Source organism: Lepus europaeus, chromosome 7, assembly GCF_033115175.1.
Source record: "Lepus europaeus isolate LE1 chromosome 7, mLepTim1.pri, whole genome shotgun sequence".
In the NCBI taxonomy this organism is placed as follows: Eukaryota; Metazoa; Chordata; class Mammalia; order Lagomorpha; family Leporidae; genus Lepus; species Lepus europaeus.
This window is the reverse complement of record NC_084833.1, coordinates 63,750,507-63,763,709: the sequence shown is the minus strand read 5'-3', so window position 1 is coordinate 63,763,709 and position 13,203 is coordinate 63,750,507. Positions and strand designations below refer to the sequence as shown.

The 13,203-nt window shown below is 52.1% G+C and overlaps 1 protein-coding gene across 3 annotated transcripts in view; it reads left to right on the top strand.

Annotated features, from left to right (window-relative positions):
- Window positions 1–9,615, top strand: part of P4HA3 (prolyl 4-hydroxylase subunit alpha 3) — a 38,816-nt gene extending 29,201 nt beyond the window's left edge. For 2 of the 3 annotated variants that reach the window (XM_062196705.1, XM_062196706.1), the window contains exons 8-13: window positions 1,014–1,078; window positions 2,641–2,800; window positions 5,778–5,840; window positions 6,445–6,513; window positions 8,144–8,240; window positions 9,027–9,615. In XM_062196705.1, coding sequence (XP_062052689.1) covers window positions 1,014–1,078; window positions 2,641–2,800; window positions 5,778–5,840; window positions 6,445–6,513; window positions 8,144–8,240; window positions 9,027–9,097 — 525 coding nt within the window. In that variant the 3' untranslated portion in view covers window positions 9,098–9,615. The remainder of the gene's footprint in view (window positions 1–1,013; window positions 1,079–2,640; window positions 2,801–5,777; window positions 5,841–6,444; window positions 6,514–8,143; window positions 8,241–9,026) is intronic. The other variant, XM_062196707.1, reaches the window with a different exon arrangement.
- The last annotated feature ends 3,588 nt before the right edge of the window (window positions 9,616–13,203 follow it).

The window sequence follows — 13,203 nt, the reverse complement described above, 5'->3', positions numbered from 1 at the left end:
CAGAGGTTGTGCCCAAGTTGTCCACCTGGTTTAGCCGCAGGGAGAGTGACGGGAGCCTCAGGGAAGAGAAGGGGGTTCCGTCTTCCTCCTCTTCCTCGGTTCTTTGCCCTGGTAGCCCCTGACTGCCTGGAAAGCACCGGGCCTGGCCCCAGGGCCTCTGATTATCTTGCAGCCCAGGCAGGGCCTGGCTTCATCCATTCATTTGTTCACTTAACCAAGGTCCCTGCCGGCCTCCTCTGGAGCCTGGGGGTGCACACTGGAAGGAGGAGGCCTTGCCCGCAGGGAAATGGCATTCTGGTGACAGAGGCAGAAGCAGACGCATCCCTATGTGAATAACAGTGTCTTCCTGTCCCTAGTCCGGTGGTTTTGTAATTCAGAAGCACTTCATAAATAATGTGAATACCGTACCCAGGAATTCAGAACAAAATCGAGACATTCAGTTAGATGGTGACTCCAAACCTGTTGTTGATTCTCATGATTAAGGCTGATGCGGCAGAAGAGCGTTTGATTCTGTGTAAGGAAAGGCTTTAGACAGCACTGTTCCGGAGGAGCAGCCGCCTCTGAGCACAGGGCTTCCAGTTGCCAGGGGCGTTTATTTCATCCAGCAAACACCAAGTGCTTCCCACAGGTCGGGCCCCATGCCCAGCACTGGGACACGAAGATGAATGAGCAACAGCCCTGACCTCGCCTCGCTGGTCTTGCAGATACAAAAGGGATTCAAATACCAGTTTATTCCAGTTCAGCAAACTATCATGGAACCCTTACTGCCAGATACGATGCTGAAGGCTGTTCTCACCTCTAAGAGCCTTTTGGTCACTTAGGACCTTTTGTGTTACAACCAGTGACCATCCGTAAGCTAGTACCGTGTTGCAAAACACCCTCTAATGAGGGAGGAAATGGACATCATTGTGCTTATACCTTAAAGACACGGGGCCATGACAGAGCCCTGGCCTGGCCTGCCCTGCCCTGCGGCCCCTGACTACCTGGACCTCGTCTCGTATTTTCCCCACCAGCTGCAGAGATCCGTGGTGGCCTCAGGGGAGCAGCAGTTGCAAGTGGAGTACCGCATCAGCAAAAGGTGAGATGGGCCCTTCCTGGGCAGGAGCTCCTGTCGCGCCTGCTGCCTGCCCTTGGGCCTGAGCCACCACATTGCCTGGCCAGCAGTGGCCACTCAGGTGCCGCCAGAGAGGCCGCTGGAGAGCCCAGGGTTCACGTCCATACCCATACATCCTTTCGACTCTCCTCACCCAAGGACCTTACCCAGGTTGTTACATAGTCTGAGGATTTAGCTAGAAGGCCATTGGAGCAGGACTTGAGAAAAAAGTGTGGATGCCCTCAACCAAAACATGAGTGCACAGTTGCTCTCCTAAATAGGATTGCTTTTCTAGAGAATTCAGTCCTGTGCATTCCTACCTCCTGACTCATGCAAGGCCTGACTTGCCAGCACTTGGGCAAGAGGGTTGAGCAGACTCCTGGCCCGGCAGCTCCTCTTGAGGGAAGGGTTCAGAGGAGGGTGCTTGGCTCCCCCTCCCCCTCCACCCACCCCTGCCACCTCCCTCTGCAACCCTGTATTCTCACTGTGAGGTCAGGACTAGTGGCACAGCAGGAGGAGGAATCTATCCAAGCCATTGAGACTGGCATCCTGGGGGAGAGGCCCAACCCCTGCATGGGTGGCTGGGAAGTGAGGGGAGTGATGAAACTTTGATTCCGAATGATTGGGCTGAACTTACTTGGTCTGGTCCATTTAAGGACTTCTGACGTGAGGAATCATTTTCTCAACTTCAGAAGGTCCCGTGCAACCTCAGCCTAATGGCTTTCTCTAACCCTTGTAATATTCTTGTGTCAGAGAAAAATCAACTTTATCTATATATTCATTGATTTCAGGGGAAGAGATGGTATTTTCTTCACTTTTCAGATAAAAAAAAATAATTATCTCCTCCTTCTCCTCTTGCATCAGGCTCCAACCCTCTGGATGTAGCTCTGTCCACACAGCTTCCCTGGAACTGGGCTCTCAGAGGTCATCAGGGAACCCCTCCCTCAGTGCCCGATCTTTTTCATGCCCACACACCTTCACAGACTGCCCGTTATCCACCAACAAAATCCAGATGCCTTGCCACGTGTCCCTGGCTTCCTCATGCCCTGAGCCCACTCTCCCAGCCTTATCTCCCCCAACTTCTTTTATGGACCAAGTGCTTTGGCATCTGCCTGTGTTACTCACAGTCACACCTCCATGTTTGTGCTCACATTGTTTCTTCAGGCTCAAATACCCTTGCGTGTTTTGTATCTGTGAGTATTGACACTTTATGCCCCCTTCAAACTTCTGCTTAAATGCCGCCACTGTATGGCAATGCCGTCATAGTATGGCAATACCTCACAGAGTTAACTTCTCCCTCCTTTGTGCTCCCCAGTAATTGAAAGTCTTCATTTTTTTCTGTCTTGATGGATACTTAGTTATATTTGTGTTGGTCTTCTCTTCCATAATGCAGGAGCCTTTGAAAGCAATAGCTTTGTCTTGGGTATCTTTGTAAACATGAGAGTTTCCTGCCTGCCTGCCTGCCTTCTGGTGGTTGACATCATCCATTCAGACATCACTGAGTCATTTGTGGCCCCAGAGCATTGATGATGCAATCTATGTTTTAGTGCCTGGCTGAAGGACACGGTAGACCCAATGCTGGTGACCCTGGACCACCGCATCGCTGCCCTCACTGGCCTCGATCTCCAGCCTCCCTACGCGGAGTATCTCCAGGTGGTGAACTACGGAATCGGAGGGCATTATGAGCCTCACTTCGACCATGCTACGGTGACCGTGGGGCCAGGGCTATAGGGCAGGGAGCTGGGGCAGAGGCAGAGCTATTGTAGGGCTGTCAGGGAATAATAATCGAAATCTTACAACAAAGATTCTTATTCCAGGAATATTTGAAAGGTTTGTTTCTAGCTGACTGCTGCTGATTCTTTGTCTTACCAAGCACCATCCGCCTTTCCGAGGTTTGCTAGCTGGGGGAGAATGTGGTCCGGAAAGGAATTGTCTCTCCTGTTTCTCCTGGGGTCTCCCCGTGAGGATTGTCCTCCTTCTGGTCACTGTCCTTTCACCAGCATCTCAGTTGCTCACTTTTGCTGACAGTATAAAATGATTTCTGAGGATTACAAAAATCTCTCCAAAATTGATCTATAGATTCAACCCCAACTTCATTGAAATTCCAGGAGGTTTTTTTTGTTTTGTTTTTTGGGGTTTTTTTTGGTAGAAATTAACATGCTGATTCTAAAATTGTATATGGAAATGTAAAGGACATAGAGCATTTTGTTTTTTTCTTTTTAAAGATTTATTTATTTATTTGAAAGTCAGAGTTACACAGAGAGAGAAGGAGAGGCAGAGAGAGAGAGAGATCTTCCATCTGCTGGTTCACTCCCCAAATGGGTGCAACAGCCAGAGCTGAGCTGATCCAAAGCCAGGAGCCAGGAGCTTCTTCCGGGTCTTTTATGTGGGTGCAGGTGCCCAAGAACTTGGGCCATCTTCTGATGCTTTCCCAGGCCACAACAGAGAGCTGGATCAGAAGTAGAGCAGCCGGGACTCGAACCAGCGCCCATATGGGATGTTGGCTCTGCCACAATGCCAGCAATTTTGAAAAGAACAAAAGCAGGACATACACTCCCTGATTTTAAAACGTGGCATAGAACTACAGTAATCAAGGCAGTGTGGTGCTAGTGTAAGGACAGACACAGAAGTCAATAGAACAGAACAGAGTCCAGAAATAAACCAGTACCTTTATGATCACTTGATTTTTTTTATAACAATGCCAGGGAAACTCAGAGAATGAAATACAGTCTTTTCAACAGATTGTGCTGGAACAATTCAATATCTATCTGCAAAATAATCATAATGCTAATGATGATGACTTTAGACCCTTACCTCACACCATATACAAAATTAACACAAAATGGATCATAGGCCTAAATGTGAAGTGAGAAATTATAAAATTCTAGAAGAAATAAGAGAAAATATTTATGATCACTGGTTAGGCAAGGATTTCTTAGATGGATATCAAAGCATGATCCATAAAATTAGGAAACTGGTAAACTGGACCTAATCAAAATGAAAGTCCGGTGCTTTTCAAAAAATACCAGTAGAAAATGAAAAGATAAACCAGGGACTGGCGCCGTGGCTCACTTGGTTAATCCTCCGCCTGCGGCACTGGCATCCCATATGGGCACCAGTTCTAGTCCCACTGCCCCTCTTCCAGTCCAGCTCTCTGTTGTGGCCCAGGAAGGCAGTGGAGGATGGCCCAAGTGCTTGGGCCCCTGTACCCGCATGGGAAACCGGGAGGAAGTACCTGGCTCCTGGCTTTGGATCGGTGTAGCGCCGGCCATGGCAGCCATTTGGGGAGTCAACCAACGGAAGGAAGGCCTTTCTGTCTCTCTCTCTCTCTCTCACTGTCTATAACTCTACCTGTCAAATAAAAAATATATATTTTTTTAAAAAAAGGAGAGATAAGCCACCACCTAGGAGAAAATATTTGCAAATCATGTATCTGATAAAGGACTTATATTCAAAATATATATAGAATGTTTATAACTCGGTGATAAGATAAACGTCTCAATTTTTTAAGATGGGCAAGAGATTATTTGAACAGCACTTCACCAAAGAAGATAAGTGAATGACTAATAAGCACATGAAAAGATGTTCAGCATCATTAAAGAGTGCATATTAAAGCCACAGTGAGAGAGCACTGCATTCCTATTAAAATGACTAAAACAAGAAAATATCACGGCGACTATTGGGTAGGATGGGGAGGAACCGGAACACTCACCTACTACTAGTGAGAATGCAAAATGGCACAGCTACTTTGAAAATAGTTTGGCTTTTCTTAAAAAGTTAAATGTATACCTGCATGTGATCTAGCCATCCTACTCCTAGGTGTTTTACCTGAAAACATAAATACATACATACAGACCCATACAAAGACTTGTACATGAATATTTATACTAGCTTTATCTGTAAGCCCAAAAATTGTGAAACAGCCCAAATATTCATCAACAGGTGAATGGATAATAAATAAATGTGATACACCTGCACAATAGAATATCACTGGGCTATAAAAAAGAATTAACTACTGCTATATCCAACAACATAGATAGATCCTGAAAACTATATACAAGAAGCCAAACATAAAAGGCTGCATATTTTATGATTCAATTTATATGAGACTTCTAAAAAAGGCAAAACTGTAGAGTTAGAAAGTAGGTAAGTGTTGTCCGGGGTTGGGGTGGGAGCAGAAACTGACTGCAAGCTTTTCAGAAAATAGAAGTGCGCTGAGATTGGATTTGAGAGCAGTTGGACAACCGTTAAAATGTACTGCAATTCGTTGAACAGTACTCTTAGAGTGGGTGAATTTTATGGTATGTAAATTATATCTCCAACTGTCTACAACAACAAAAGGACTACGTCTCTTTAGCAAATCTTTGAGAATACCAGTCTTATAATCTGTAATATTTTCTATATTAATTTCCTTATTTTAGAGAATCCAAGGATGCAATTAACTGCTCATATAGGTACTTTTGCTACTGACAAGTAGCTCTGTTTTGGTTAGTCTACAGTTAATTTTTATGTATACCTAAGAAATAGTGAAAAAGTGTATGGAGTACCTGTCAGCACAGGTGGTACCTACTCCAGTAGGTGTAGCTCGGGGCTACGACCCCTTTGGATGCCCCCATTGTACCCCTTCCTGTATCATTCTGATGTCATCCACGTAAAACAATGGCATGTTGTATTTTTGTCTCAGTCACCGAGCAGTCCCCTGTACAGAATGAAGTCCGGGAACCGAGTGGCAACATTCATGATCTATGTGAGTCTTGCTCTGGAGGGACCAGGGCTTCTTTCTTAAGGATTATTCATGGATCTCTATTTTTAAAAACTGGTTTCCAAAGAGATTTCACCTATTGATTTTATCTAGTACTCAAGAGAAAAGTCTCCCAGAATGTTGTGTTGAACAGCATTTTTCTTAGCTATTATAGGAGCTAGAAAGAAAAGACCAGATGGCCCCCACCCTCCTCAAGCCTACACTGGGTGGCTCTAACTAGGACCTGGTTGTAGGTCGTGGGTTAGGGTGGCAGGTAGGGTGACACTGACGGCCAAGAGGTGGTGGGATTTGAACCACACAGGCCTCCCTGAGGTCCCACATACTAGCTGGTTTTGAAAAGCACAGGCCTGCAGGTGAGAGTGCGGAGATAAGGAAAAGGGAAGGAGGAGTCCCAAACCATGCCCTTCTCATGGCCCTGCAGGCCAGCACCACTGCCACCGAGCAGCCTCCCGAAGGGCTTCCAAGTATTTCTCCCTGAGTAGAAATCGCGGTCCTGGGAAGGAAGTGGTGCAGGAACATCATAATGAACACGGGACACAGCAGGGAAGGTGGCGGCTAGCTTAACTGCCTTCTTCCCCTCCGGTTGCAGCTGAGCTCGGTAGAAGCCGGAGGAGCCACAGCCTTCATCTACGCCAACTTCAGCGTGCCGGTGGTGAAGGTGAGGAGCTCCCAGGAGATGGTGCTCATGCAAGCGCCCAGCTGACCCTCCCCTCCCTGCTGTCCAGCCCCTGAGCTGGCTCTGGGAGCAGGTGGGAAGAGGTTTTCCCTGCTGCCCATGGCTTTTCCTGTGACCACAGCGTGTTCCCCGCTCCTCTGTGTTATTTTGGTTGCACTTTCATTACAAGTAGACGATGGCACATCCAACTGCCCTGCCACTGCAGAGCTCCTCCAAGTTAAGAAGCCCACCTGGGGCTGCAGCTGCTGTGCGGTGGGCGAAGCCACAGGCTGGGGGGCCGCCATCCCTTATCAGAGCCCCGGTTCCAATCCTGGCTGCTCCACTTCCAATCCAGCTCCCTGCTGATGTGCCTGGGAAAGCAGCAGAGGAGGGCCCAAGTCCTTGGGCACCTGCCATGCATGTGGAAGACCTAGATAAAGTCCGTGGCTCCTGGCCTGGCCCAGACGAGCTGTTGAGGCCAATGGTTGGAAGATCTCTCTCTCTCTCTCTCTCTCTCTCTCTTTCTCATTCTTTCTCTCTCCCCCTCTCTATCATTTGACCTTTCAAACAAATAAGATCTTTTAAAAACAAAACGAACTCGGTGTGAGTCACCTTAGGCTGCACTAGTGACCAGTTCCTTCGGTCATTTGCTCATTCAACACTGAAAGCTAGAGACACCGAGAGCCCAGAGGAAAGCCCCAGCACTCCCTCTAGCGAGCGCAGAAAAGTGGCCGTAGGGAACAAGATGCTGCGGTTCGAGCTATGGAAGACGGAAGCCGGGCATACAGGAGGGTCACGTGCTGGGCGGCCTGTTTAGCAAATGGCTACTTCCTCCAGATTTCAGATGGGACTCCCCGCAGCCCTGAACTAGTTCGGGAATGCAGTGAGGGTGAGGTCACGCCTATAAGGCACTGGGCACCACCACCACCACCACCACCACCGTGCCGGCTCATCCTAAGCACTCGAGAAATAGACGCTGGGGAATCCGCAGATGCTAAGGGGGCTTGGGGACACGGAGGCTGCCGTTGCTTCCTTCACTACCCGGGCCGTTGTCTACTTCTGATGGCTAAGGCTAAAGTCAGTCTGCAGGAAGGGTATAGGACACAAAGCCCGAGTGTGTGCACCTGTGTGTGGGAGGAGAGCACACAGGTTGTGGAGTCAGCACACCTGGGCTTGGGGCCTAACTGCTCCTTCTTAGCCTCCACTTCTTTGCAGGGAGATGGGATTTCAGTAGTGCCTGCGTCCCAGGGGAGCGTGGGGAGACAGGCATCCGACTCCGTGGCTGATGTTCTAGTGGGAATAGTTTGTTCCCCTGGTAGGTTTGTCAGGCGTTGTCTCTCACTGACCCCATGACTCCCATGCTTTGCTCTTAGCACTCGCTGCTCTGTCCTGGTCTGTTTCATGTCTCTCTCTACTGTCCTGATTTGTTTGTGTCCCCAAGGCCGGGAGCAGGGCAGGCCCTCCGCCAGCCAGCCACGTGTCAGTGAGCCAGTGCCCACACAAGCTGCTCTGTGTGCACGCCTTGTCCCCAGGCTACACAGGGCAGGGCGTCTTCAATGACCCTATGCACCGGCCCTTCCCCTGCGCGGCCGGAGGGCCAGGGGCCTGGGCTGAGCCTCCCTCTTGTTTTCAGAACGCCGCGCTGTTTTGGTGGAATCTGCACAGGAGCGGCGAAGGTGACGGGGACACACTTCATGCTGGCTGTCCTGTCCTGGTGGGAGACAAGTGGGGTAAGCCCTGCCTTTCTGGGAACAACAGCCAGCGGAGGGTTGCAGAGTGGAGTGAGATAGGGGCTGGGTGGGAAATAGCATAGCTGGGCCCCACCCCCACCCCACCCCACCCCACCCTCACTTCCGGAAGCTTCAGCACGGTGCCACAGGAAATGAGATGATCAGATGACCAATCAGGTGCCCCAGCGGACTAGGAGATGGCTGGGAGTGGGGGCCCATCACAGACAGAGCAGCTATCAGGAGGGGGTCCTGCCCTAATTCCGGAGCACAGCCCAGGAGGACCGGGGCGGTGGGGCTGAACCCCTCTGCATCCTCTACCCCAAGAGACAACCACCCAGCCACTGCCCCAGCCATCTCGCATCTCCCCCAGGAGGTGGCCAACAAGGAAACGCTAAGCAAGCAGTAGACAGATGTGTTGCTGGCGCGTCTTAGCTCTGAGGACTGAGGGAGGTGGAGGAGGGCTCTGGTGCTGAGACGGGCACCGCCAAGCCAGCCCTTCTCTGATTACCTAGAAACAGCTTCAGAGCGGAGGTGGCCTTTTAGAATGGAACGAGAGACGGTGGCGCTTCCACTTTGGGCTTTGCAGTAGTCAGGACCTCTTGGGCTTTTCCCAGAGGACAATGCCCTCCTGGCTGTTTACCCCGGGGAAACAGCTCCTTGTGAGTTTATCGCGGGGTGGGGACTAGAGTGCAGAATTTGAGGATGCACCTGCCCGCCCGCTCCTAGGCATGGCCGCTGTTTGTTCACCAGTGAGCTTGCTCTTTTGTTGGTCCCGCTCCCTCCTAGTGGCCAACAAGTGGATACACGAGTACGGACAGGAATTCCGCAGGCCCTGCAGCTCCAGCCCTGAAGACTGAAATGTTGGCCCAGAGCAGCCGGTGGCGTCCTGTTGCTCTCCAGAGAGGGTGGGAGCCGAAGCTAGGGTAGGAGAGAAGGCAGAGCAGCATCCGGGGCGCGGGAGCAAGGAGTGGGTCTTCACCAGGGGCCCCTTGGCCTCTGCTGTGGCCGTGAGGGTCAGAGCAGAACGGACAACCCGGGGAGGGGCAGTGGAGACCTTGGCAGAAGGTTCTGGGGCTCAGGCTCTCTCAGGGATGTGCGCAGTGGGGCTTTTGCCACCTTCAACCCTGACCACGGAGGACCCAGAAGTGACCACGGTGACACCTGCAGGAGGGACCGGCCAGGCCCGTTGGCTTTGAGGCCTCCTCCAGGACTTCTGCTGGAGCCTGAACAGGAGGCGTCTCTGGCTCAGAGTGCGCCCCATGCGATGGGGCCATGTTGAGTTTTTTTTTTTTAAAGCAGCAAGAGACCTCCTGTCCTTCTGATGTGATCGTTTTGTAATACAGCCATTAAAAGGGTTTTTTCAGATCATTTTTTCCACAGCTGAGGATATTCTGACCGGTGACCTTTAATCTGTGCTGCAGTCCCGCCATCCCCGCCCCGCGCCTGGCCCCGGGTCCCTGAGGAGACCTCCCGGCCACTTTATTCTTCCCCTGTTAACCAGCGTGTCCTCTTCCTGGCGCGCATCTGCGCCAAGTGACTTCGCTCCCTGGTTACCTGCAGGGTCGCCTTTCCAGGGTGCGTGCTGTACGGCCCTGCCCGACTTCGTCAGCGCCTGCGTGGCGAACCCCCTTCCGCGGCCTGCTCCCCTGGTCTCTGCACCCTTCTCCTTCTCGGGACACACGAACCCCGGGGGGGACGGCAGGTCGTCTGTGGGCGGAGTCTGAGGAGAAGCATTTCCCGGCAGGCCTGGGCGGGCGCGAAGGCTGTGGCCATGGGTGCCGAGGGTATTTGAGCGCTTGGGCCCAGACAACGTGCAGGGCGCTTGGCTCAGCTCCCTTCGCGGGGCTGGGGGCCCGTCTTGCTCACAGAGGAGCCGTTCAGAGGGAGGACGGAGTGGGTGGGAGCTGTGCTGCTCTGCCCCCAGCTCGCACGAAGCCCTTCAAGATGTCAGCTTCCGAAGCGCTGGGCTGTCCAAGGTAAGAGCCCTGATGTCCCGAGAGCTGGCTGCCCCAGAGCCTCGGTGAGTGCCTTGTCACGACGTTCCGGGTACTAGTGCTGAGTGCGCCAGGCTTCTGGAAATTCTGCTGAATTACTGTCGCCCCCGGCCTGCAGGCCAGACTGCTCTTGTCTTCGCAGGGCGCCCTGAGCTATCATAGCCATGGCCCCACGCTAGGGCTTCCTGTTTGGTTACTGAACGCTCGTGCCATCCGTGTGTGCTTGATTCAGTTATTGTCTCTCTTTTGGGAGATAAGGAGGCAGATGTAGACACTTGGGTAATTTGCTCAAGGTCCCGGAGTCCGGCCCCAGATCTTGGGCTTTCCACGTAGGTGCTTTTAATCAACGATATGTGCCAGGTGGAAGTTATCAATCATCTGGGCCAGGTGACTGACACCCTAGGACACCTGGCTGCAAATTCGGCAGCAAGTGCTTAATGAGCTTTCCCCCGGGGGGGAAGGCCCTGGTCTAGTCGGTGCTGGGGGGCACAGAGAGGGGCAGGATGCAGTCTCTGGGAGCTGGGCCAGTAGAGGGAGAGACAAATGCATCCTAGCTTGAGAGTCACATGAGCCCAATGTGCAAATGCTGCATGGGAGAAGCCTGGAGTCGCCCCTGGGCACTGTGATTTGGGGGAGGTGGGGCAGCCTCCTGTGTTCACATCTCACGAAGTATGCTGTGGTTTGAATGAGATTTGATTCCCAAACTTGTAGGCAGCTCATCCCAAGGTTGTAAGTCAGTAGTAGTGCTGAGAGGGTGGAGGCTTGATCCATTCATGGTGTTGGGGTGGTCCCTGTTGGGGGGCGTGCCCACGGGAGGCAGTGCTTTGAGAGGGTTGGTTATAAAGGCCCAGCTGGGCCCAGCTGCTCTCCCTGTGTCCTGACTGGCCATGTGGTCTTCCGTGCGTGCTCTGTCATCTCCATCCTGCAGCTTCACTAGAGCCAAACCAATGGGGCCGGCCTGAGCTGGGCTTGTGAACCTGCAGAGCCATGGCCAGAGCCAACCCCCTTCCTTCACAAGTATCTTGTCACTGTAGTAACGAAAGGCTAATAGAGGGTGTGTACTGGGTGGTGGGCCCTTGTTGGCACCAGGGATGGTGAGAATTGATGCTGACCCTAAAAGGACAGACCCTCAAATCATCACAAAACCGTTTACCACGAGTGGAGAGCTGAACGCAGAGCACGGAGAGCTGCCCCCCGCCCTAAGCCTCATGGGGAGGAGGGATGTGAGCAAGTCTTGAAGACGGGGAGGCTCCGTAGAGGCCGGGAAGGAAGAGTGGGGCTGGGCCTGCAACAGGAGGCGAGCCTAGCCCTAGAGCTACCAATAGCAACACCTTGCTTTTGGCCACAATGTTAGTGTTTTGTTTAGAGGAGGAGAGAGAAACAGAAGCTCCCATCTGCTGATCTACTCCCCAAATTCCCACAACAGCCAAGGCCAGGAGCTGGAAACTCAGTCTGAGTCTTCCACATGGGTGGCGGGGACTCAACTAGGTAAGCATCACTTGCTGCTTCCCAGGATACACGTTAGCAGGAAGCAGGAATGGGAGCAGAGCTGGGATTTGAACCCGGGTCTCTGTTATGGGATGCAGGCACCTTAACTGGCAAACGCCGGCACCCCCCAGGCATGTTAGTTTTGTCTTGAAAGAATTACAGAGAAAAAGGAAGAGGCAGAGAGATCTTCCATCCTCTGGTTCACTCCCCAAATGACCACAATGGCCAGGGCTGGGCCAGGCTGAAGCCAGGAGCTGGAATTCCCACTTGGATTATCTTCTGCCCTCCCAGGTGCATTAGCAGGGAGCTGGATCAGAAGTAGAGCAGCTGGGACTCAAATTAGTGTCCATATGGGATGCCAGCGTCATAGGCGGTGGCTTAACCTGCTACTCTATAACGCTGGCTGCAGCATGTTAATTTTTTAAAAAAGATTTTATTTATTTGAGAGGTAGAGTTAGAGAGAGTGAGAAGGACAGGCAGAGAGAGAGAGAGGTCTCCCATCCACTGGTTCACTCCCCAAATGACTGCAACACGGAGCTGGCCCGATCCAAAGCTAGGAGCCAGGTGCTTCTCCAGGTCTCCCACACGGGTGCAGGGGCCCGAGGACTTGGGCCATCTTCCACTGTTTTCCCAGTCCATAGCAGAGAGCTGGATCAGAAGAGGAGCAGCCAGAACTCGAACTGGCACCCACAGTGCCAGCCCCGGCATGTTCATTTTTAAAACGATTTCTCACTCCTCCTCCTGGAGGAAAATGGAGCAGGTGCGGTGGAAAGTGAGGCGTGCGGGGCCAGGGGTGGTGGTGGTGGTGGTGGCACAGCCAAGCTGGTGCTGGGTGCCGCAGTGCTGTTTACACTGCATGGTCCCAAAGCCACGTGCCCCACCTCACGCCAGCCAGTGAGTGGAAAGGCCTCGCTCTTCTGTGCTTGCACTGGGTGCCCTCTGAAAGGCTGACCTGTTCTGCTGGAAAGTGGGGTGCCTTTGCGACCCCTGCAGTGTTTAGCAGGTTGGTAGCCAGTTCTCCATAGGCTGACTGATCACGGCTTGGGGCACTGCCTGTTACTAATTCTCTTTTTTGCACTCTTCTGCTAGATGTTTTCATCACAGTCTTGCCCAGCCTGGCACCAGGCCCTGTATGATCTGCAAGCCTCCCCTCAGGAAGACTCCATCAGTGGCTTGTCACTGTCATTAGCAGTCACATGTTTACCGTGGGCCAGGCCTGGTGCTGAAGGGCTTAGAGGGATTTGCCTCCTTTGATGTTTGCCATTATGCCTACTAGATAGTTGAGGGAAACTGAGTCAGAGAACGTGAGACTTGCCTGAGATCACACAGCTCCAGGACTCAAACCCAGGTCTGCCTGTCAGCACAGGTCTAGCCCCCCATTGTCTGTGTTGAGCGCTATGTTGCTGCCACTGTGTTGTTCCCATTGGCAGTATTTTTTGGAGCCAGCGGTTTTAGGGGGGAACGTTCCAGCATTTTCCCAG